The following is a 27074-nucleotide window of genomic DNA, read 5'->3' as shown; positions in this document are numbered from 1 at the left end:
CTGCACTCGCCCCTCCCCGCTGGGATCCCGGCGTCGGTATGCTGCCGGGATCCCGGCGGTCAGGAGACCGCCGGTCACCAGTACTGCACCCGTACTGAGCCATTTCCTACATGGTTTATCCAGTCTACACGTGTGTAGAAGATCTCTGAACAAATACAAACTTACTGTATACACCGTAGATGCATTTTTATGTATTTTTAATTGCGAACAAAGAATCCTGGAGATTAGCAGTACATTTTGAACACAGTGGTAGAGTCTCTGCAGTTTTAAGTAACTAAAAAACAAATACTGTACATTTATTATTATTTAATATTAATTGAAAACAAATTTCAAAGCACTAATTATAACGGGAAACTCGAACAACTCACATAAAGGTAAACCGCAAACCTTAGACGTAAATAGAGAGTGTGAATCTTAACCATGAACTGAGAATAGTAAACACAACACAACTTAAACCGCACACTTTTGAATTGCCGTCTACTGACAAGTGTATTCTGACATACCTCCCAAGTTTGAATCCTTCTGAGTCGGGATGTCCCACAAAAGGAGCCTCGGGTGGGCATGGCTATGCCAGAGTGGGCGTGGCCATGCGGCGAGGACACGTTTCCAATATTTTGGGGGCGTGCCCAGCGTTCCCTGAGCAGCTAGATAGCTCCTAGCTCACGCCCCGCACTGAATAGATACTGCGCGCGTGCGCACAGCATCTATTCAGAGATCACTCGCTGCTTTGCAGAGCAGCGGGTGATCAAAGCCTCCCACAACTGCCACCCCGCCTGCGGGACACTGTGACCCATGGGAGGAACAGCGGGACAGTGTCCGAATAACGGGACTGTCCCGCTGAAATTGGGACAGTTGGGAGGCATGAAAATGACCATGTCTGAGGCCATCAATCCACTAAAATTTCACCAGGTTAAAAAAAATCCACTTATTAATTAATGGATTAGTTCTGATTCACTAAATATTTTCTGTATAACTCATATTTGAGCAATTGGACAATCAGAATTCATACTGGCGGTGGGATGTAATGGATTTTGCAGGAGGTGCGGGATAACGGCCGAACTCAAACTTTTTTTTAAAGCAGCAGTCATTTGCAAGGCATGGTTTGCCTTCTAAATGACTGGCGCTTTAAAAAAAAAACATCCAAGATCGTCCAGCATCCCGCACCTCCGGCGAACACGGATGCATACAGATGTATGCTGCGTACAGATGTAGCCACGCTCATCTATCCTCCGTGTGACGTGTAGTGCGAATAACTAGTCATGTTTGCTTGAGCTTTGTCGCAGTGAGGCATGATCAGCTGCGAGGTAGCGTATTCAGTCGCAATGTAATGAATTGTTTCTCCGGTCCGTGCCATACATGTATTTGTCCACCAGGTGTTGCTTTTGAAAATGGCCATTGTGCATGCGTGAAGTCTCAATTGTAAAGTCATTTGCTCATTTCACAGACAGGGAGGCCAGCTTACTGTCTAACAGTTGAAACAGTATGTAAATGAAAGGCTCATACCAGCTTTGGTTGGGGGAAGGGACTTGAGAGGTATATTTTATTATTTTTGTAACTTTGCTTGCTAGACCCAGTTCCACGTACTGTATACATACTGTATACAGGATACATTAAACAGTAAGTGCTTACATACAGTACTACGGTTTTTGCATTGCAGACGATTGATCAGTTCATACTGAAAACTGATCTTTTCCTGTGTTCAATTTTCTTGAAAGTAAAGATCTTAAATATGTTAATGTTTAAAAAATAAAAATAAACAAAGTATAAAGAAAAAAATACAATATTTGTATTTGCTCTTTCCGGGAATTGAACCTGGGAGCATGAGCATGGTGCGCAGTAAAGCTTACCGCTAGGCCACGGTGCCTAGCTGGTGTATACATACGTAAACTCATGTGAAAATACTGTATAAACAGTGATCCCATTTCATTTAGTTTGGCTTATACAGTATTGCCTAGGGGACGCCCGCAAATTGCCAATGGACCCCTGTCAGTTTGAGTCTGTATGCACAGGGTTATTTTAGGTTTTTTTGTTTGGTCCCGACAGAAAATGAATAGTATTAATTAATTATTTATTATTTATTAACAGCTTCTTATATAGGCCCTCATTCCGAGTTGATCGCATGTAGCAACTTTTTGCTGCTCGTGCGATCAACTTGATGCCGCCTATGGGGGAGTGTATTTTAGCATAGCAGGGCTGCGATCGCTTGTGCAGCCCTGCTATGCTAAAAAAGTTTCCTGCAAAACAAGACCAGGGTAAGAGTTACTTACCCTGTGTGACGGATCCAGCGACAAAGGTCCGGGATTGACGTCAGACATCCGCCCTCCAAACGCCTGGATCAGCCTGCTTTCGCCTCACCATGCCTTGAAAATGGTGAGTTGACACCCAGGAACGTCTCCTGCCTTTCAGTCTTCACGCGATCGCCGCTGCGATCACTTTCTGCGCTGACATTATCGCTGGGTCATCACCAGGTAATGACGCACGAGCACATTGCGGGCACAGCGCAGCCGCAGTCCCGACCCGTTCACTCCACAGCAAAGAACCGCTGCATGCGAACGGTTCGGAATGACCCCCATAGCACAGCAAATTCCATTGCACCTTACAATATTTTTTTACCGTTCATTACTAAAGCATGGTATCAATGTACTGTACATACTGTACATACAGTATAGTACATTTTAAAGCTTTATACTAAGTGATTAGATCATTTGTCAGGACTTGCTATTGTATTGTACTATACAGTATACTAAAGTATGGTATATCCATCTGCTGCTATTGTTTTCAGCACTGCAGTTTGATTAGTGGAGCAATAGCCACCCAGTGGTGAAACTGTGTATTGCATGCTGATAATATTCTTGCACCTTAGTATGCCTGTTGTCCGTTTGGATGGTCGACCATGTTATGGCCGATAGTCATTTATGTTGACCAGTATTGGACGACATTGACATGGTCGACATGGACACATGGTCGACACATGAAAGGTCGACACATGAAAGGTCAACATGAGTTTTTCACATTTTTTTCTTTTGGGGAACTTTTCCATTCCTTTACGATCCACGTGGTCTACGATTGGGAATGATAATCTGTGCCAAGTGCAGTGGTAGTGGAGCGAGGCACCTTGCCCAATGCTTGCGAGCTATGCGAGGGGACGTAGTGCACTAATTGGGGTTTCCCGTCACTTTACGCAGAAAACGACACCCAAAAAAGTAAAAAAAAGGCATGTCGATCTTTTCATGTGTCGACCTTTCATGTACACCATACTGTGCCAACCTGCCCTGACGTTATGCCGCGATTAAGATGTGTACATGGTGAAAGGACAGCAATGATGAGCATGGCTACATCTGTATGTCAAAAGAATGTCACATCTTTATAACCTTAAAGAAGGGTTTTACAGCCTCTCTGACTCATTTTGATGGATTACACTAGGAGAACATCACGGTAGATAGTCTCTGCAAGTATTGATAACATGCAGGACTGTACATTAATGTACCACATGGCTGTTTGAACATCACTGCAGCTTTGTTGGCCTGATTTATCTTTTCCATTTTACACCCTTCCTATGACATACTAACCACAGCAAAAAATAAAAATAAAACAACAATAAGAATCTGTACTTGTCATTAACATCAGTACATTGACCCTGGGGCCCAAATTACATTAGAATTGCCTTATTTTTCTCCCACGGAAATGAAAACACTCCTACAGCGAGCGTGAAGAGAAAAGCTCACATCTTTTCTTTTAGCTTTGACAATTTTCCTAAATTCGTTGCCAACAACAAAATGAGATTTAAACAAAAGGCCATCTGTGGTGTGACCCAAGGATTGATGCTCAGAAACCTACAGCCACAGGCACTGAAGCCAATGTCTCCACCTTCCCAGCTATTGCAATTCAAGAGACTTTATTTCCAACAATAACACCACCTGGCACGGACCCAAAACCCACCTGTAAAACTGCCACCATGCATACTTAAACGGAACGGAAGAAAAAGTACATAATCCTAGCTTGCGAAATGAAAGTTGTGTCTAGGAGGGTTAAGACAAAATCACTCACACCTCAGTTACTGTACGAGGACACTGTTACTAAACTAAAGTATTCCATAGGATACTAGGGTGATGCCCACTCTTAGCATATTTATAGGTTTTATCTGTGCCGCTTGTATTAAACTGTGTGTTTCTGCAAACATACTTACTGCCAAAAAACACATTGGGCCCAATGAAGTGTTGAATGCACACTCACTTGCCAGGCATATTTGGGGTGTTTTCGCCCCATGTAAGCTCTAGAACCAAGCATACAGTATGAACGAGGCAGAGTCATGTGAAACTCAATCGCAACTCAACTTGTGACTGAATTGGGTAGCTGGGCTATGATGGGCCGTTGTCATGTAGCCAATATTTGGTTATGGCATGTTGGTGGAACTGAGGGTTATGTAGAGTTGTGTGAAAGTGTAATTACTCCTGCTTTCAAACATATATTTTGCAGTCAGGATAAGGCTGGTGCAAGAGCTCATTGATGATGATGATGATGATGATGACGACGAAAAGGATGAGTTTTAAACCAAGTGTACAAATAAGGTGAAGATGTGTAGATGTGCATATGGATGATTATACACATTTAGCTCCATGCAATTATTGACTGTTTGCATCAGCCTAATTATGTTCTGATGACATTAGCAGTATTACCTTTCTAGCTGTAAAATTACTTGTTATGATCAGAGTCGCCTGGTACTGGGGGATTGGCCACAGGAGGGTTCGCTGCAACCCCCCCTCATAGCCTATTTTTCTATGGTGAGGACTTGTGTTTAGGCATCCCAGGTGTGTGATAATGCCTCCCATGCACTCGAGTACCGCTAGACAGTTAGCATAACTAAAACTGCCTCTCAAGCAAATATAGAACACATGAACATTAAAAGAAATATATTTTGAAGGGAATGATGTGGGTAGTGGTTGGTCTAACATTGCATTACTGTACAAAGATACTGTATTTTGGGGTTAATTCCAAGTTGATCGCAGCAGGAAATTTTTTAGCGGTTGGGCAAAACCATGTGCACTGCAGGGGGGGCAGATATAACATGTGCAGAGAGAGATAGATTTGGGTGGGTTATTTCGTTTCTGTGCAGGGTAAATACTGGCTGCTTTATTTTTACACTGCAATTTAGATTGCAGATTGAACACACCACACCCAAATCTATTTCTCTCTGCACATGTTATATCTGCCTCCCCTGCAGTGCACATGGTTTTAGCCAACTGCTAAGAAATGTCCTGCTGCGATCAACTTGGAATTAGAGATAAGCGGATTCGGTTTTACTCGGTTCTCAAAACCGAATCTTATTGGCTATCCAAAACACGTGACATCCGTGAGCCAATAAGATGTCGTTTTGAGAACCGAGTAAAACCGAGTAAAACCGAATCCGCTCATCTCTACTTGGAATTACCCCCATTGTACGGGAAGTAGGACCTAGAGTCCATACAATTTGTAACTGCAAATACATAATACTTTATTCTACAGCATAGGTTCTCAAACTCAGTCCTCCGGATCCCTAAACAGTCAACATTTTCAAGGTAACCCAGCAGGTGCACAGGTGTATTAATTACTCACTGACACATTTTAAAAGGTCCAAAGCAGAGCCGGCCCTAGCCAATTTGATGCCCTAGGCAAAATTTTGTCTGGTGCCCCCTAGCACCGCCGCTGGTTCTGCATCTGACCCAGCCACACTTAGGCAGTGGGGCCCACCGGGGAGGTGGGAAGGGGGGGTACACTGTGGGCCAGATCAACCCTACATAATGGCACACAGTGATGCCCATAATACACATAATTCCACATAGCAATGCACCTTACACATATGCCCCACATTAGTAATGCTAGTAGCTTTTTTTATATAACTTACTTTTGCTTGCTGGCGTGCTTGCAGTCAGTGTGTGTGCCCATGCAGCTCCCTGGATCCATGACTGTGTTTTGTGAGATGGGGGTAGCAGAGTGGGTACGTGCTTGCGCTCACACCCGTTAAAGGGGCACCCATACAAGGGATGTGACCTCACAGGGTATGCAATAATGGAAGGGGAATTTTACGGCATGGACTAAGTAGGAAATAAAGTGTGAGGAGAACACTGCCCATGTTATGTCCCTGCAGGCAGCTGGGGTTTGCACAGGGATAAGGGACACACACACACACACACACACACACACACACACACACACACACACGATGGCAGTGTCCCCCTCCCCCATGTGCACAAGCAGTATAGGTGATGTCAGATTTATGTGAAGCAGTCTTCCAAATACACATGTGGTATCATAAGGAGTCATCCAGTAATAACCTTATAGTCAGTGAAAATGTCACAGGTCCAGGCATTGCAGTTACTGGGCTTCTGCTGTCTGTCTGAGTTCTCACAAGTCAGGGGCATTCAAGCATGTCAGAGGGAGTTTTAAGAACTTAAAGGGAGAGTGTGCATTTTTTTTTATAAATGTAAACAGCAGTGTATAGTATACAAGTACTGATTGAATACATTTGGAAAGTAACAGATAGTTTGCAGACTGTCCCTCCCAGCATGAGATACTGCAGGGACATGCTTGGATGCCCCTAGACATGCTTGGATGCCCTAGGCAAATGCCTAGCCTGCCTATAGCTAAGGCCGGCTCTGGTCCAAAGGTGGAGCTAATTATTTCACTTGTGATTCTATGAGGAGACCTGCAAAACATGCACTGTGTGGGGTCCTGAGGACAGAGTTGAGAACCTGTGTTCTACATTATTTGAAGTGTAATAGAAACCTCTTTAGACATGTTCACATGAACAATTGCAAGTTAAATTCCAATATCCAAGACTGTGTGTTGCAAAATTCCTCTCATTATTTTTAATTGAAGCGCATGAGTTTTCAGAGCAGTTACCCACCGATAGTACCATCGATGGGTAACATCGATGGTGTGAAACCATCTGCTAGTGAACAATCAATGGTTTCACCTACCGATGGTCACCCCTGCTTTACTATTCAATATGCCATGGGCCAATGAGAGCCCGGGGGTGAGCTTTACAGGAGTTTTGGGGTCGGAGCTAAGCTCTGTGTCTCGACACCTTTAAGAAAAAAATACAAATATTCAGTGGCTGTGTACCATCGATGGTGGGAAACCATCTGGTACTCCCCCATTGATAGGAAAACTATTCTACATCAGCCATAGACCATCGAAGATTTTGAATAATCGATGGTCAATGGCCATCCCAAGACCAGACACTTTAAGCATACATCCTGCACTCAGGAACTCTGCAGACACTGTATCAGGAGCCGTCACTGCTGGATCATTCATCGGTAACAAATAACTTATCTGTACAGTTGGATTTGGGAAAACTTAACTTAAGAGGAAGGATGACACTTAGGCACTTCTATATTTTAAATGTGACATTTCAGTGCATTGTATATTTACATTGATTGTTCATGGTAATCTAATATCCACTTTCAGGCTGGACATAATGTGGCCGCAGTTTCATTGACCAGTAGCAAGCACAATAACAAGAATTCCTCTAAGTCATATCTGACCCATTTGTAACCTTTCAAAGCATCCTACTGAGACTGGACAACATAATTACAGACTTTCTAGTGCACTCTGAAGGCTTCTTGTCAGTGAAACTTGCAACATATTTCATCAGTATTGTACAACAGACTAAAGAAAAAAATATTCTGATGAAAGTAATTATTTCTCTTTAGAAAGATGAATCATGAACAAAATGCATATGCATGGTGTCAATTGTTAAAGAGATGCTTTTTGTGCGACTGCCAGATGCCAATGCTTAATGTGCTTCACGTGGGCATGCCAGTACAGTGCTGGATTAAGGGGGTAATTCAGATCTAATCGCTGCTGTGCGATCAGGTCCAAACCGCGCATGCGTATGCACTGCAATGCGCATGCGCGTCGGACAGCTACAACAGGCATCACCAGTCAGTGACGGGATGGTGCGAAGGAGCAATTCGCACAGGCGTACGCAAGGTGATTAACAGGAAGAGGCCGTTTGTGGGTGGCAACTGACAATTTACAGGGAGTATCCAGAAAAACACAGGCGTTCCCAAGCGTTTTGAGGGAGGGTGTCTGCTGTCAGCTCCGGCCCCGATCAGCAGGATTCAATCACACTGGCAGAGTAAGTCCTGGGCTGTGCAAAGACTACACAGATTTTTAGCAGCTCTGCTAACACATAGGATCGCACACTTGCACAACGAAAATACACTCCCCCTGTAGGCGGTGACTATCTTATCTCAGGACAGCAAAAAACGCAGCCCAGTGATCAGATCTGAATTACCCCCTAAGCCTTCAGAAGGCCCAGGGCACTGTAGACAGAGGGGCCCTCTCCCTCACATCAGCACTGTACATAGCATATAAATTAGTGATGAGCGGGTTCGAATCCTCGGGATCCGAACCCGCCCGAACTTCACCTTTTTTTTCACGGGTCCGAGCGACTCGGATCCTCCCGCCTTGCTCGGTTAACCCGAGCGCGCCCGAACGTCATCATCCCGCTGTCGGATTCTCGCGAGATTCGGATTCTATATAAGGAGCCGCGCGTCGCCGCCATTTTCACACATGCATTGAGATTGATACGGAGAGGACGTGGCTGGCGTCCTCTCCGTTATAGTAGAAAAAGACAGTATAAAGACTGAGTGACTTGCTTATAATTGTGGGGAGGATTGGGGACGGGGAGCAGCTGTTAGGGAGTACAGTGCAGGGTTTTGATTATACCACCAGTGAGTTTAATCCTTTGTTTGTTTCTCTGCCTGAAAAAAACGCTCTACCATATCTGTGCTCACTCAGTGTGCTGCACTGCTGCATATATCTGTGCTGAGTGCACTGCTCACACTGCCTAATTGTGGGGACTGGGGAGCAGTTATAGCAGGAGTACAGTGCACAGTTTTGCTGACAGTGACCACCAGTCCAGTATACGTTTGTCTGCCTGAAAAACACTCCTGTCTGTGGTGGCTTTTTTTTTCTTCATACTAGTTTAGCAGTCTGCTGACAGTGTCCACCAGGTCCGTTATTATTTATTATACAGTATATTATATTTATTTTATATATATATCTAGCAGTACGGTAGGCCACGGCTGTACCTACCTCTGTGTCGTCAGTACACTCGTCGTCCATAAGTAATATAATACTATACTATCCATCCATCTACATTGTATACCTGTGGTGGGTTTTTTTTTCTTCATACTAGTTTAGCAGTCTGCTGACAGTGTCCACCAGGTCCGTTATTATGTTATACAGTATATTATATATATATATATAAGCAGTACGGTAGGCCACGGCTGTACCTACCTCTGTATCGTCAGTGCACTCGACGTCCATAAGTAATATAATACTATACTATCCATCCATCTACATTGTATACCTGTGGTGGCTTTTAGTTGTGCGCATTAAAATATGGAGAACAAAAATGTGGAGGTTAAAAAAATAGGGAAAGATCAAGATCCACTTCCACCTCGTGCTGAAGCTGCTGCCACTAGTCATGGCCGAGACGATGAAATGCCATCAACGTCGTCTGCCAAGGCCGATGCCCAATGTCATAGTACAGAGCATGTAAAATCCAAAACACAAAAGATCAGTAAAATGACCCAAAAATCAAAATTAAAAGCGTCTGAGGAGAAGCGTAAACTTGCCAATATGCCATTTACGACACGGAGTGGCAAGGAACGGCTGAGGCCCTGGCCTATGTTCATGGCTAGTGGTTCAGCTTCACATGAGGATGGAAGCACTCATCCTCTCGCTAGAAAAAAAAAAAAGACTTAAGCTGGCAAAAGCACAGCAAAGAACTGTGCGTTCTTCGAAATCACAAATCCCAAAGGAGAGTCCAATTGTGTCGGTTGCGATGCCTGACCTTACCAACACTGGACGGGAAGAGCTTGCGCCTTCCACCATTTGCACGCCCCCTGCAAGTGCTGGAAGGAGCACCCGCAGTCCAGTTCCTGATAGTCAAATTGAAGATGTCAGTGTTGAAGAACACCAGGATGAGGATATGGTTGTTGCTGGCGCTGGGGAGGAAATTGACAAGGAGGATTCTGATGGTGAGGTGGTTTGTTTAAGTCAGGCACCCGAGGAGACACCTGTTGTCCGTGGGAGGAATATGGCCATTGACATGCCTGGTCAAAATACCAAAAAAATCAGCTCTTCAGTGTGGAATTATTTCAACAGAAATGCGGACAACTGGTGTCAAGCCGTGTGTTGCCTTTGTCAAGCTGTAATAAGTAGGGGTAAGGACGTTAACCACCTCGGAACATCCTCCCTTATACGTCACCTGCAGCGCATTCATAATAAGTCAGTGACAAGTTCAAAAACTTTGGGCGACAGCGGAAGCAGTCCACTGACCAGTAAATCCCTTCCTCTTGTAACCAAGCTCGCGCAAACCACACCACCAACTCCCTCAGTGTCAATTTCCTCCTTACCCAGGAAAGCCAATAGTCCTGCAGGCGATGTCACTGGCAAGTCTGACGAGTCCTCTCCTGCCTGGGATTCCTCCGATGCATCCTTGAGTGTAACGCCTACTGCTGCTGGCGCTGCTGTTGTTGCTGCTGGGAGTCGATCGTCATCCCAGAGGGGAAGTCGGAAGACCACTTGTACTACTTCCAGTAAGCAATTGACTGTCCAACAGTCCTTTGCGAGGAAGATGAAATATCACAGCAGTCATCCTGTTGCAAAGCGGATAACTGAGGCCTTGACAACTATGTTGGTGTTAGACGTGCGTCCGGTATCCGCCGTTAGTTCACAGGGAACTAGACAATTGCTTGAGGTAGTGTGCCCCCGTTACCAAATACCATCTAGGTTCCACTTCTCTAGGCAGGCGATACCGAGAATGTACACGGACGTCAGAAAAAGAGTCACCAGTGTCCTAAAAAATGCAGTTGTACCCAATGTCCACTTAACCATGGACATGTGGACAAGTGGAGCAGGGCAAACTCAGGACTACATGACTGTGACAGCCCACTGGGTAGATGTATTGCCTCCCGCTGCAAGAACAGCAGCGGCGGCACCAGCAGCAGCATCTCGCAAATGCCAACTCGTTCCTAGGCAGGCTACGCTTTGTATCACCGCTTTCCAGAATACGCACACAGCTGAAAACCTCTTACGGCAACTGAGGAAGATCATCGCAGAATGGCTTACCCCAATTGGACTCTCCTGGGGATTTGTGGCATCGGACAACGCCAGCAATATTGTGCGTGCATAACATCTGGGCAAATTCCAGCACGTCCCATGTTTTGCACATACCTTGAATTTGGTGGTGCAGAATTATTTAAAAAACGACAGGGGCGTGCAAGAGATGCTGTCGGTGGCCAGAAGAATTGCGGGCCACTTTCAGCATACAGGCACCGCGTACAGAAGACTGGAGCACCACCAAAAACGCCTGAACCTGCCCTGCCATCATCTGAAGCAAGAGGTGGTAACGAGGTGGAATTCAACCCTCTATATGCTTCAGAGGATGGAGGAGCAGCAAAAGGCCATTCAAGCCTATACATCTGACCACGATATAGGCAATGCACCTGTCTCAAGCGCAGTGGAGAATGATTTCAACGTTGTGCAAGGTTCTGCAACCTTTTGAACTTGCCACATGTGAAGTCAGTTCAGACACTGCCAGCCTGAGTCAGGTCATTCCCCTCATCAGGCTTTTGCAGAAGAAGCTGGAGGCATTGAAGGAGGAGCTAAAACAGAGCGATTCCGCTAGGCATGTGGGACTTGTGGATGGAGCCCTTCATTCGCTTAACCAGGATTCACGTGTGGTCAATCTGTTGAAATCAGAGCACTACATTTTGGCCACCGTGCTCGATCCTAGATTTAAAACCTACATTGGATCTCTCTTTCCGGCAGACACAAGTCTGCAGAGGTTCAAAGACCTGCTGGTGAGAAAATTGTCAAGTCAAGCGGAACACGACCCGTCAACATCTCCTCCTTCACATTCTCCCGCAACTGGGGGTGCGAGGAAAAGGCTCAGAATTCCGAGCCCACCCGCTGGCGGTGATGCAGGGCAGTCTGGAGCGACTGCTGATGCTGACATCTGGTCCGGACTGAAGGACCTGCCAACGATTACTGACATGTCGTCTACTGTCACTGCATATGATTCTCTCACCATTGAAAGAATGGTGGAGTATTATATGAGTGACCGCATCCAAGTAGGCACGTCAGACAGTCCGTACGTATACTGGCAGGAAAAAGAGGCAATTTGGAGGCCCTTGCACAAACTGGCTTTATTCTACCTAAGTTGCCCTCCCTCCAGTGTGTACTCCGAAAGAGTGTTTAGTGCCGCCGCTCACCTTGTCAGCAATCGGCGTACGAGGTTACTTCCAGAAAATGTGGAGAAGATGATGTTCATTAAAATGAATTATAATCAATTCCTCCATGGAGACATTCACCAGCAGCAATTGCCTCCAGAAAGTACACGGGGACCTGAGATGGTGGATTCCAGTGGGGACAAATTAATAATCTGTGAGGAGGGGGATGTACACAGTGAAAGGGGTGATGAATCGGACGATGATGATGAGGTGGACATCTTGCCTCTGTAGAGCCAGTTTGTGCAAGGAGAGATTGATTGCTTCTTTTTTGGTGGGGGCCCAAACCAACCAGTCATTTCAGTCACAGTCGTGTGGCAGACCCTGTCGCTGAAATGATGGGTTCGTTAAAGTGTGCATGTCCTGTTTATACAACATAAGGGTGGGTGGCAGGGCCCAAGGACAATTCCATCTTGCACCTCTTTTTTCTTTCATTTTTCTTTGCGTCATGTGCTGTTTGGGGAGTATTTTTTTGAAGTGCCATCCTGCGTGACACTGCAGTGCCACTCCTAGATGGGCCAGGTGTTTGTGTCGGCCACTAGGGTCGCTTAGCTTAGTCACACAGCTACCTCATTGCGCCTCTATTTTTCTTTGCGTCATGTGCTGTTTGGGGAGTATTTTTTTGAAGGGCCATCCTGCCTGACACTGCAGTGCCACTCCTAGATGGGCCAGGTGTTTGTGTCGGCCACTAGGGTCGCTTAGCTTAGTCACACAGCTACCTCATTGCGCCTCTTTTTTTCTTTACGTCATGTGCTGTTTGGGGAGTATTTTTTTTGAAGGGCCATCCTGCCTGACACTGCAGTGCCACTCCTAGATGGGCCAGGTGTTTGTGTCGGCCACTTGGGTCGCTGAGCTTAGTCACACAGCTACCTCATTGCGCCTCTTTTTTTCTTTGCATCATGTGCTGTTTGGGGAGTATTTTTTTGAAGGGCCATCCTGCGTGACACTGCAGTGCCACTCCTAGATGGGCCAGGTGTTTGTGTCGGCCACTTGGGTCGCTGAGCTTAGTCACACAGCTACCTCATTGCGCCTCTTTTTTTATTTGCATCATGTGCTGTTTGGGGAGTATTTTTTTGAAGGGCCATCCTGCGTGACACTGCAGTGCCACTCCTAGATGGGCCAGGTGTTTGTGTCGGCCACTTGGGTCACTTAGCTTAGTCACACAGCTACCTCATTGCGCCTCTTTTTTTCTTTGCGTCATGTGCTGTTTGGGGAGTATTTTTTTGAAGGGCCATCCTGCGTGACACTGCAGTGCCACTCCTAGATGGGCCAGGTGTTTGTGTCGGCCACTAGGGTCGCTTAGCTTAGCCATCCAGCGACCTTGGTGCAAATTTTAGGACTAAAAATAATATTGTGAGGTGTTCAGAATAGACTGGAAATGAGTGTAAATTATGGTTATTGAGGTTAATAATACTATGGGATCAAAATGACCCCCAAATTCTATGATTTAAGCTGTTTTTTAAGGTTTTTTGAAAAAAACACCCGAATCCAAAACACAACCGAATCCGACAAAAAAAATTCGGTGAGGTTTTGCCAAAACGCGTTCGAACCCAAAACACGGCCGCGGAACCGAACCCAAAACCAAAACACAAAACCCGAAAAATTTCCGGTGCACATCACTAATATAAATAAGTATCTTAAGTACTTAAGCCAATTAAATTGCTGCCCAAACCCAAGATGAGGTATTATGTAAATGATGTGAACTCTTTTCCTTAGGTAACACACTACTAAAATCAGAGGCTACAAAGGCAGAACCTGTAGTTTACAAAAAATCCATCAGTGAGCCAACAGGTTTGCAAGAACATGCAGTATATGCTAAGATTGTCCCCAAGTTCTACACAATGGCCCTCATTCCGAGTTGATCGGTCGCAAGGCGAATTTAGCAGAGTTACACACGCTAAGCCGCCGCCTACTGGGAGTGAATCTTAGCTTCTTAAAATTGCGAGCGATGTATTCGCAATATTGCGATTACTAACTACTTAGCAGTTTCAGAGTAGCTCCAGACTTACTCTGCCTGTGCGATCAGTTCAGTGCTTGTCGTTCCTGGTTGACGTCACAAACACACCCAGCGTTCGCCCAGGCACTCCCACCGTTTCCCCGGCCACTCCTGCGTTTTTTCCGGAAACGGTAGCGTTTTCAGCCACACGCCCCTGAAACGCCGTGTTTCCGCCCAGTAACACCCATTTCCTGTCAATCACATTACGATCGCCGGAGCGAAGAAAAAGCCGTGAGTAAAATTACTTTCTTCATAGTAAAGTTACTTGGCGCAGTCGCAGTGCGAACATTGCGCATGCGTACTAAGTGGATTTTCACTGCGATGCGATGAAAAATACCGAGCGACCAACTCGGAATGAGGGCCAATATCTTTGGGACAGACATTCATAACCTGACTACAGTTCCTCCAGGAGCTTTTCTCAGCGTTGCTGAGAAGGACAGGAAACGGGTAGCAGGGAGGGAGTATGGTTAACTGAATCCATTTATTCTTATATTATTGTACCATTCTTTTTCCTCAGATTTGGATGATCCCATTGTGACCGTCCATCAAAGCATAGGAGAAGCAAAGGAACAATTTTACTATGAGAGAACAGTTTTCTTACGATGCATAGCGAACTCCAATCCTCCTGTCCGATATAGCTGGAAGCGTGGGGAGGAGATTCTTCTACAAGGCACGGACAAAGGAGTGGAAATATACGAGCCTTTCTTCACCCAGGTAGGAAATAAGGTATCAGGCACACTTTACTACCTATTCATTGTACTGTTATGTAACTGTTCTGCTTTCAGCTATGTAACCTTAGCATGTAATAAGTTTATATTCCTAAATAAGGTAAATACGTGGGACTTCAAATGACTAAACAGCCAAACTGCAGAATTAGAACATAGATTAGGGGTGATATATCCAGCAGTAAAAAGAGTGGAGAAATTGCCCATAGCAACCAACGATATATAAATGGAATTGAAATAAAAAATTCCAAAAATTAGCAAACACTGTGTATATAAATACAAATAATATAAGTATATAAATACAATATATCTGGTGTGGGGTAAGAAGGCTTCCAGGTGCAGGTAGGGCGAGTCAGCAAGGGCTAAAGACTCATCAGGGGGAGATGTACTGTATGAAGTAGTGAAAAGAGTGGAGAAGACGCCAGTGTAGAGAAGTCGCCCATGGCAGCCAATCAACTGCTACCTATAATTTTATATAAGTGTAACTTCAATGCTGATTGGTTGCCATTGGCAACTTCTCCAATGGCTTACTCCTGCACTCTTTTCAATGCTTCATACATGTACCCCTCAATTCTACCTATCCTATCATTTTATAGAATATACTAGATAAATGCAACCTCAAAGATGATTGGTTGCCATTGGCAACTTCTCCAATGGCTTACTCCTGCACTCTTTTCAATGCTTCATACATGTACCCCCCAATTCTACCTATCCTATCATTTTATAGAATATACTAGATAAATGCAACCTCAAAGATGATTGGTTGCTATGGGCAACATTTCCACATGTCCACTCCTGCTCTTTTTTCGATGCTTGATACATTACCCCCACTGTGCAATCAGGTCCAGCCTTCTTCTATCACATACTCACTTCAGAATAAGATTTACAGCTGATGATTGTACAGGCTGCATCTGAAATATTCAGTGTATTCTGCCCTTGGTATTTCGATCAGTGCAGGAAGAGATGCATAAACTCCTGGAATACACACAAAAAAGGGACATGATAAGAATTGCAGTAGAGCCAGTGAAGCCTAAACCTTTTATCGGATGAGGTTTGTCAGGTGCAAATCACCCTAACAACTATAATAATATATAATAATATTATTAATAATAATAATAATAATAATAATAATAATAATAATAATAATAATACGGATAAAATGGCCCAGTCAGTGGGTAAAGGATGATAATTAGGTATAAAAAGCGAAAGGAATAAACCAAATAGTGGAATAATAAAACTAAAGACAGAAACTGGGGGTCTTGTTGAAGGAGACAATGTATTAGCAGATCATCTTAATAATTATTTTTGCTCAGTATTCACTACTGACAGAGAGAGGAAGGGACCACAGTTAAGTTGCAGGGATATTCAGGAAAATGAAACAAGTACATTTACAGAGGAGAAGGTCCTTTCAGAACTCTCCAAGCTGAAAGTGGACAAATCTATGGGGCCAGATGGGATACATCCAAGGATACTAAAATAACTTAAAGTGGAGCTGGTAGCACCATTGACAGAATTATTCAACCAGTCATTAGCTACAGGAGTAATTCTAGAGAACTGGAAAAGAGCGAACGTAGTCCCACTGCACAAAAGTGAAAGCAAGGAAGAGGCAAACAACTACAGACCGGTGAGTCTTACATCACTAGTAGGGAAATTGATGGGAGTACTCTTAAAAGAAAGAGTTGTAGATTATCTCAAATCCAACAATTTACAGGATCCCAATCAGCATGGATTCACTCGGGGGGAGATCATGTCAAACAAATCTCATTGACTTTTTTGACTGTGTGACTAAAGTGGTGGATAAAGGTGGAGCCGTGGATATAACTTATCTAGACGTTAGTAGGGCTTTTGACACTGTTCCACATCGCAGACTGCTAAATAAACATGACAGTTTGGGATTGGATGCTAGGATTATTGAATGGATAAGATCTTAGTTGCAGGATAGAAAACAGAAAGTTGTGGTAAATGGGGTAAAATAAATGATTGAGGATCTAGGTAGACTAGAGGAATGGCCAAGAGTGTGGCAATTACAGTCTAATGCCAACAAATACAAAATCATGCACTTGTGTCTCAAAAATGCAAAGGCTAAATATAGTATTAATAGCACTATACTGGAAACTACTGAGGAGGAAAGGGATCTAGGAGTCACTATTTCAGGTGACTTAAAGGCAGGTAAGCAATGTAACAAAGCAATAAGGAAGGCAAGTCAGATGCTTGCCTGCATTGGGAGAGGAAAGAAAGAAAGAAAGAAAGAAAGAAAGAAAGAAAGAAAGAAAGAAAGAAAGAAAGAAAGAAAGAAAGAAAGAAAGAAAGAAAGAAAGAAAGAGAGAGAGAGAGAGAGAGAGAGAAAAAGAAAGAAAGAAAGAAAGAAAGAAAGAAAGAAAGAAAGAAAGAAAGAAAGAAAGAAAGAAAGAAAGAAAGAAAGAGAAAGAAAGAAATAGAATAATGCCACTGTATATGTCATTGGTACAACCTCATCTAGAATACTGTGTTCAATTCTGGCGGCCATATCTTCAAAAGGATATTAATACATTAGAGACTGTACACAGAAGGGCAACTAAAAGAGTCCATGGCCTACATCACAAAATAAACACAGAAAGACTAAAATATTTCAATATGTATAGTTTGGAGCAGAGAAGGTAAAGGGGTACATGATAGAAACTTTCAAATATGTCAAGGGTTTTAACAAGGTCCAGGAGGGAAACATTCTCCAAATGAAGTGAAGCAATAGGACACGAGGACATGCACTGAGACTGGAGTGGGGGAGGTTCAGGGGAAATTTGAGGAAAAATTACTTCATGGAAAGGGTAGTGGACAAGTGTAATAGTCTCCTATCAGAGGTGGTAGAGGCTAAGACAGTAGAGCAATTTAAACATGCATGGGATAGACATAAGGATATCCTTACAAAGAAATAAGGATCAAATAAGGTTTGAGATAAAAAAAATATGGTAAAAAAAAAAGGGGCAGACTAGATGGGCCAAGTGGTTCTTATCTGCCGTCAAATTCTATGTTAATAATAGTAATTATTATTAATAACATTGCGACATAGATTTGACAGAAAAGCTGTTAACTATTTATTAAATTAAATATATATTTATTTAAGGCAAAGTATGGTGGAAAAGAAATGATGACCAAAATCAGCCCAATCTACAATGCACTATAGCAACTCATAATATGCATTGCACGTGGAACCAATGCTGAGTAAGTAAAATGGAGGAACGTTAGTCAAAAGCAAGTGCACTGGCAAATACTGTACCATACTTCTGCTTTATGTTAGAGAAGGGATATTGCCAGTGGTAGATTTCTCCCTAGGCACATGAGGCATGTGCCTAGGGGTGACACTTGCTGGGGGGAGCGGCACAGCATGCTCACTTGCATGAGAGCCCTGCTAGGCTGATGGCCAGATGAGGCCAGATTACTCTTTTTGTTTTTTGTCTTTACAACTTCTTTTTATTTTGTAACTGGTGAGGAACGAGAGGGCAATGGTCAGAAAATTGTGGTGGTGGAGGAGGGGTGAGGCTGGTGCTGCTTTAGCAGCTGGGAGGCTCAAACATGAAGGGGTAGTGACATGATGGGAGGTGACCGATAATGTTGTGACTCTAGATTTGCCAGTGGACATGGCCAAGCCATGCTGTGCTTATTGTACAATGCCCTGTGAAGATTGGTGTTGTTCTACCTGCCTTACTGAGGCGATTATCTGGCCCCTAATATGTACCTAAACTCCCATCTCAGCAACCATGCACATATACAGAGCTGTATGCATCTAGGGGGTTCTCACCCCTCTGCATTGCCTGCATACAGATGGGTCTGCTGTCAGCATATCAGCAATCGGGTCCTGTGCGGCTGCATCGAGTCCAATGCGGCTGCATCACACTTGCAATTAGCTCTGGCTGCCTGCAACCCATTTGCGGGAATGTATGACCCAGCGTTCTTATGGCAGTGGGTGCATATGCACGTGCCTGCACATAGACATGGGCACGCTATTCGTGGAAAACCAGTCAAGGTTGCTGCAAATCGTTTGTATGATCAGGGAGGGCACATCTGTATTCTCTACAGCTCTTATAATGATCATTTACGTTCACTTGCCCTATAATAGGTGCAAGGGTTGCTAATATGCTGGTCTACATGGGCCGAATTAGTGTGGACAAGTCCTTACTGACATTTGATTCCTTCACACCCCTATTCCAGATCTTCCGTTCCCAATGTAGATGCCATCAGCATGCATCTGACTCTGCATTCTGGCAGTAGGCTCTGATCATGCACAGTGCGATTTCAAGCAGGTATGCTACGCAAATGGGTGCACCTTCAACTGACTAATGTGCATCCTGTCCTGAATGTCAGTATCATACTCCAAGGCCACATTTATACGCATCCTGGCTTTGATCATTTTACACTGTTCTGCTTGCCCTATTAGTATACCCATTATTGAGGTTCCGTTTGAGAGAACAGCTGTTCAATTGTAGTGTAAGGATGGGTCTGTTTTTTGGTGGGGGGTTTTCGGGAGCTTTCTCTATTTGAATCAATAATTTATAGATTTATAATAAATTAGTAAGTGAGTGTTAGGGGGGTCATTTATTATTTTAATTTGTCCATGTGTTTATTAGACTAAGGAAACTGTGCATATATATATTGCAAATATATAAGCATATATATATAGAAAATTCCACCCACTAGGCACGTGAGGCAGGTGCCTGGGGGTGGCATTTGCTGGGGGGCGGCACACCTGGCTTTTTTTCGTCATTAAAACTTTTATATTATATATATATATATATATATATCATTTTTTTATTTATTTAGCAAATGATGGGGGTAAGACAATGGGTAGAAAATTGTGGTCCAGGAGTTGGTACTAGGGTGAGTTTGGGGCTGCTTTGGAGGTCTTGAGGCATCTGGACTGGCACCCAAGATGTAGGGGGCAATGATGTGATGAAGGGGGGGCGGTGGCCAATAATGTGCCTAGGGGCGGCCTGACCCCTATATTCGGCCCTGTATACAAGTATCCATCAATCTTGCTAATTGCTGTACAATACCTCCCAAACCCAACAGTAATCGGAAAGAGCCCAGGGGCTTTACTGAATGGGTCTGGTAGTCTTAAGGCATGGGTGCTTTGTTTTTTTTACACCTATCAACCTAATAAATGCACCATCCCAGCACTTAGCGTGGGAGCCTTTACACTTGTAGTCTCCCTGTTATAGTGGAACACAGACCTGGTTATCAATTGATCATATCTTATACATACTGTATAGCATGCTTGTTAGCAGGGATTGTTTGCATAATTTTGTATGTATATTTATATGAGATCTTGGTGGTAACTGCTATGTAAATGAAACAGCATTATTTAGGAACCACTGGGGTATTCATACATTTATTTTCAACTAACACATAGGGCTGTATTCAATTGTTTTTCCGCCGGCAGCCACTAAATGGCACCCAAACAGGGCTATTCAATTGTAGCTACGACCGGGCATGATGGCTGCCGGCATGTGCATTTCAGCTCGCAGCCCCCGGGGGTGGCGAGCTGAAATGCGTGAACAGTGACCCATTTGGGCACCCAAACAGCACTTTTCGTGATCTCACCCATCACTTTGGACAGGCTTAGCTGCTTTACCCAGCTAACCCCACCCTCTGTTGGTGCAATCAGCGCGAAAACTACATGCAATTGAATATCACCCCCGCCATCTCCCGTCACTTTTAGACAGGAGATTGGGCACTTCAATCAATTAAATACCGCCCATAGGGGGTCATTCCGAGTTGATCGCTAGCTGCATTTGTTTGCAGCGCAGTGATCAGGCTAAAAAACGTCAGTTCTGCGCATGCATATGTGGCACAATGCGCACGCGCGTCGTACGGGCATAACGAAAGATGTAGTTAGGCAAAGGGCAGGGCGAAGCATTTGAGTCGCACTGTTCGCCGTAGTGTGATTGACATGAAGTGGGCGTTTATGGGTGTCAACTGGCCGTTTTCAGGGAGCGTTCGGAAAAACGCAGGCGTGCCAGGAAAAATGCAGGCATGGCTGGGCGAACGCTGAGCGAATGCTGGGCGGGTTTGTGACGTCAAAACAGGAACTAAACAGTCTGAAGTGATCGCAAGCGCTGAGTAGGTTTTGAACTAATCTGAAACTGCACAAAAAAACCTGGTAGCCATTCTGCGATACAACTGTTCGCACTTCTGCTATGCTAAAATACACTCCCAGTGGGCGGCGGCATAGCGTTTGCACGGCTGCTAAAAACTGCTAGCGAGCGATGAACTCGGAATGACCCCCATAGTATCACTGGAACTTCGTACCTTTGCAAAATGGCATGTTTACTTTTGACACAGAATTTTGACTTGCGTTGATCTCGATTAGATTTGACCTTTTTTTATTTTTTTTAGCAATTAACTGAAGTAAAAATAGGGAATCTTGCCAGTTAATTAAAATGAGTTTTCTATTTTATTTCTGGCTTACATATATAAGAAAAATGAAACCTGCAATGTGTTATGGTGATGAAACAGGGGTTACCCTGTCTATAAGCCAGAACCTATGTGATTGGCCAGACATCCAAGTCCATCACCACCGTACAGTCTATGTGCCATGCATTTATATTTTGTTGCTGGAGCATAAACATAGAAACAAATTTTATATTATTTTTTCTCATTTTTTAAATGCTTCCTTTTACTTTCTTCTGAGTTCCATGGACAGTTAAGAGCAGACAAATTCCACAAATCCCGTTCATTCAAGTGAACTAGAAATCTGAACTCAATGGGTGGGATGTAATTAAGTCCGAGTTCAGTGGCCAAGCGGGATGTCTGCCGATCTCAGACTTTTTTTTAGGGGGTAAAACGGCTGGCTGTAGAAACATCACTCCGGGCTCTCCCTGCCAAACACCATTACAGCGGTTTGGTTTTGGTGGACATAATTCATCTGTCCATCCCTACATGTATTTGAGTGCTTATTACCTTCCACAAGGATAACTTTTATCCATAAAAATTTGGAAACCAATATATGTTTGCATGGAATAAGGACTGTTTGGGGACTTCTACATAGCAAGTGAGTTGTTACTGGCACACAGACCTATATGGTGTTTAAAAGAGTGTAATTACTATCACTACTGCTCAATACTGTACATCATATAGTTTGTGGCCAAACTGTTACAAATTACTAAATAATACTTGCAGTATTATAATTCATTAGGATACAGTGATTCTGTACCGTATATATTTTATGATAATTCATTTATATTAATTGCACTCCCGGGAGAATTGCTGTTATTTTATACATTTTATAATAAATGTTTCTATTCTGATTGTTGAGCGCAACTTGGTTTTTGTTTGTATTTAGTGTTTCTTGGAGGGATTGGCATTCCCTCTCCGGGTCGCTGCTGGCAATCATATACACCGCCGCTCACCGAGCGCACAGCTTCATTACCCTTGTTGTATTTTTCTTTTTTGCCTAGCTGAAGCTGCTTGGTGATTAGTGCTGTATCATGAATTTTTACACTGATAGAATTCAACGGAGACAGGAAGTTTTGAAGAATTATGAGACTGGGAAATGTATGATTGAGGAAACACCTCATGAGGAGTTCTTGAAAAATTCCAATAGACTAGAGGAATTGCTCAAATCAGAATCAAGACACTGGTGGGACAAAACGTCCTTATCAAAATATATAGAGCACAATAAGATACCACGTGGTCTACGGATTTTCAAGAGCTCCTCTTTTAATGAAGATCCTCAACTATTGGAACAATGGGAAAAATTTTTAGACAAATGTTCGTTTGCATTGATGCAGCTTATTATTGATTATAGAGAAACTAAATTAAGAGGTATTGAAGAAGAGATTATACAGACACAAGAACACCTTCACAAATTCAAAGATGAGGGATACTATAAAGATAGGGAATCCATAATGAATAAACGGTTGGAACAATATGAGAAGGAGATAATAGAAAGAAAAGAAAATAAATTCTCACGTGATCTTAGAGATTACAACACCAACACTATTAAAAGCTATCAAAAGAGAAATAAGTCTAGGGATGATTCACGTTCAGAGGCCAGCCAAACAGTGAGAACCAATGACAACACTCACACTTACCAAGCATCACAGAGAACAAAGTCCAATTATACGTTCAGGAAATATTCTCAGAACAGGTATTCACCAGTTAAATATCATCAAAATCCAAAGTCACAGGTGTCACCAGGGTGGAAAACGGTACCACATAACACGTGGCATAAAGAACCAACCACGACAGTTTATAATGAAGAATCCCCCCAAGAACAACGGTCTTTTTTAGATCGAGGAAGGAGAGAAAAGAGAGAGCCCATATTCAGAGGGAACAGAACTCACACACACAATCGATATACTCCATTAACGAGAACACCAAAAAGAGGAAGAGATACCGACCCAGAGGGAGGAGAGGAGGTAAGGGAAAGGAAAAACCAACGGTTTCGATAAAGCCGGTGGGTGTTTTTAATCTTTCCTCCACCCCACTTACGAGTACTGAGGAAATTCTACTCGCTAAAGGGATGAATTTCGCACCTACTTCACGTTCCAATTTTTTTGAGCTCTTCATTGAGCTTAATAGATTTGTCAGAGGACTTTGTAGGAAAAGATTTTTTGCGGTCACAGACAAGCAAAAAAACCCTACAAATACAAGGAACTCTGATGTCATGCTTGATCATGATGATATATCTGGTTTAAATATACTTAATCAATTACTACTTGAAAACACTCATCAAGACAGTCTGGAAGTACAGACACCAATGTTACTTTTTGATAGTAATAGAGATACCTTTAAAAACAAATCTCAATTTTTCCCTACATCACATAAAACAAGTGCGATAGACACATTTTATCACATGACTTTGGAAGAATTCCGTAAGGTGTGTGATAACAAAATACATCCATGTCTGTTTAACCTTCATGTGGATGAAAGGAGGGCACTTAAGAGGCTTGCTGATGATCAGTTGCTAACAATCAAACCAGCAGATAAGGGAGGAGGGATAGTAGTGCAAAATACTGAAGACTACGTTAAAGAGGCAAAAAGACAATTGTCCAATATTACTTTTTACAAAGTCTTGGGATATGACCCTACTTTCGAATATCAAAAACATCTAAAAAGTCTATTGATATCAGCATGCACTGAGAACGTACTCACTCGTGACGAATTTAATTTCCTCTACCCCCTCCACCCAATCACTCCCATTTATTATCACCTCCCCAAGATACACAACTCACTGCACAATCCACCGGGTCGTCCAATTATTTCAGGGATTGAGGGTCTCACGTCTAATTTGTCTTATTATGTTGATTTTTATTTACAGCCGCACGCATCCGCTCTGAGATCCCATATCCGTGACACCACTGAGTTTATTCAACTAGTGGAGGGTTTGCAATGGAAGCCGGAATATAGGTTCGTCACATGTGACGTTCAGGCCTTATACACATATATCCCACACAAATTGGGGATAGAATGTGTGGCCAAAAGCCTACGTGATGATATTGGAATCTCAGAGAGGAAATGCAAATTAATTTTGTCAGCTATCTCTTTTATTCTATCTCACAATTATTTTTTATTTGATCACTGTCACTACCTACAGGTCCTCGGTACAGCGATGGGGACCAGGTTCGCGCCCAGTTTCGCCAATATATTTATGAGCGACTTCGAAAATACGTACATCTGGGCGGGTCCCCATGCTGCGAACCTGGTCCTCTATGGTCGCTATATCGACGACCTATTTTTTGTTTGGAAAGGGGATTCTACTCCTGTCACTGATTTTGTTAGTTATATTAATAAGAACACATATGGTTTAACCTTCACTTGCACTCACCACCCTTCAAAAATTAATTTTTTAGATGTTACGGTGGAGGTGGTAGAGGGAACGGTTACAGTGTCTCCCTTTAAGAAGGAAGTGGACTCATGCAACTATATACCCTACTCTAGTAACCATAGTAAGAGCTGGCTTAAGAATGTCCCCAAGAGTCAAGCACACAGAATCAGAAGAAATTGTACTTCTGATGTAAAATATACTCAATTTGGTAGAAACATTCAAAAATTGTGAATATCCACAAACAGTATTAGATGAAGCTTTGGATTATGCCTCAAAGCTAGCTAGAACAGATACCCTTACCATTAATAAAAATAAACCTGTTGTGGGGATGGAGACATCAAGATATGGGCATGAGACTGTGAATGATAATGATAATATAGATACCACACAAAATAAAACCAGTAACAATGTAGTGATGAGAAACAAGGGTAATAACAAAAATAATCAATATGGTTTAGTGTTCAAATCTAAGTTTAACATAGCTGCAAATAAAATTAGAAACATCATTAAGAAAAATTACAGATTATTATTCACAGATCCCATTCTCAGGGAACATCTTGCTGAAACACCTTCGATAGTTTTTAAGAAAGCTAAGAATCTAAGAAATATTCTGGCGCCTAGTTTCTTTGGAGGACATTCTAATAAACGGGCATCAAAGTGCCCACAAAGGACACTTATTGGACCAGAGGTCCTAGGTTTCTATAGGTGCAACCATGTTAGGTGTACTACTTGCTCATCTGTTTTGAATAAAACCAAGACTGTATGTGCAACATCATCTAAGAAAGTCTATACCATTGATTCATTTATCAACTGTAGTACACAATATGTCATCTATTTATTGATATGTCCATGCCAACTTTATTATGTAGGCAGGACAATACGCCCTTTAAAGATTCGGTTCATGGAACATAGGAGAAATGTTCTGAACAAATGCACCAACCATAGTGTCCCACGGCACTTCTTGGAAATGCATGGGGGGGATCCAGCGGGACTCCGGCTGGTAGGACTGGAACATGTCCCAGTCACCAGCAGGGGAGGTGACCGCTTTAGAACCCTATGCAGACAAGAGGCAGCCTGGATTCTTAAATTACAGTCACTTAACCCTCAGGGTCTAAATGAGACGATAGACTTAGAGTTCATTTAGAACAAACATCAGTATGCTTAGTACTGCTATAGCTCTTTCCTCCCCCCTTTTTTCCTCTACCCATTGCCCAGTGTCCATTGTAACTATGGACACCATCACCCTATGTTATAAGTATCTCTATCTAGTTGACTTATTAATTATTGTTTCCTTTCATCGTTATGCTCATTCAATCTCTCACTCTGGTAGTCTCCTTGTAATACTGTTGAGAATCATTTAGCTGGTTCTTTTTCCTTATTGTTCCAACTTAAATATGCATGTGTTGGTACTCTTCCCCCTGTTTAGAGATTATATTAGTTTACTCCATACTATCTCCTTCGCTTGATGTCACCTAATAGTGAAGTAGTAGCAATAGTAAATGATTGCAGCGAACTATTGTGTATTTAATATATGTTTCTGAAGTCCTAATAGGAATATAAATCACTGTATAGCAGTGATCATTGCCTTTAACACCTACATTTCCCAGTCTCATTGTGTGTCGGTATAGACACTATTACAGTGTATATGTTTATTTATTAGTACTAATTTAATTTATTATATTTTTTAAAATATAGAGGTACGGATGTATACAGGCATCATTATGTTATAAATATCCTATATATTGTTCATATGAGTTTCAATTATATTATCTGCTACAGAGTAACAAAGCTGGCTCCCCATATGTTTATAATGACTGAGATCGTTCTGACTTAATGAGCCATAATTAACTTCACCTATGTAGCAGGTATAAGTATTGGACATTTCCACTCCCAGCTATACCTGCCTTTTTGGAAGAAGACGCCCTGCTGGCGTTGAAACGCGTTAAGGATACAGGTGTACCCTTCCACTTATTGAAGTCAAGCTCAATCTGAGCCCACACAGGAGATCAGTTCCTGACGGCCGCTGCACTGCACAGCTTTACATCACCTCGCTGACGCCCAGGTGCCGGGGCTCCGGTGCCTTCCTGACCTAGCCGGTGGTCCGTCAAAGCGAGTCTGTATTGGAGCTAAGCTAGGAGACGCAACTCCGACATCACCATTCAGAGTGTGGCTGCCTTTCACATACAGCCAGCGGAACACATCTGTGGCTCCAACAGTCCCTTGTCTACATCAGGTGAATTGGAGGGAGGCTCAGTCGGAGCTGCCCG

At 43.1% G+C, this 27074-nt stretch overlaps 1 protein-coding gene across 2 annotated transcripts in view; it reads left to right on the top strand.

Moving 5' to 3' along the window:
* Nucleotides 1-27074, top strand: part of MDGA2 (MAM domain containing glycosylphosphatidylinositol anchor 2) — a 1135272-nt gene that overhangs the window by 563873 nt on the left and 544325 nt on the right. Inside the window, exon 4 of one of the 2 annotated variants that reach the window (XM_063947538.1) lies at nucleotides 14798-14994. In XM_063947538.1, the coding sequence (XP_063803608.1) occupies nucleotides 14798-14994 (197 nt within the window). Of the gene's footprint in view, nucleotides 1-14797; nucleotides 15007-27074 lie in introns of both variants that reach the window. The other variant, XM_063947537.1, reaches the window with a different exon arrangement.

Source organism: Pseudophryne corroboree, chromosome 12 (genome assembly GCF_028390025.1).
Source record: "Pseudophryne corroboree isolate aPseCor3 chromosome 12, aPseCor3.hap2, whole genome shotgun sequence".
Taxonomy (NCBI): domain Eukaryota; kingdom Metazoa; phylum Chordata; class Amphibia; order Anura; family Myobatrachidae; genus Pseudophryne; species Pseudophryne corroboree.
Note: the sequence above shows the minus strand (reverse complement) of the source record. Positions and strands in the feature narration are given on the sequence as shown.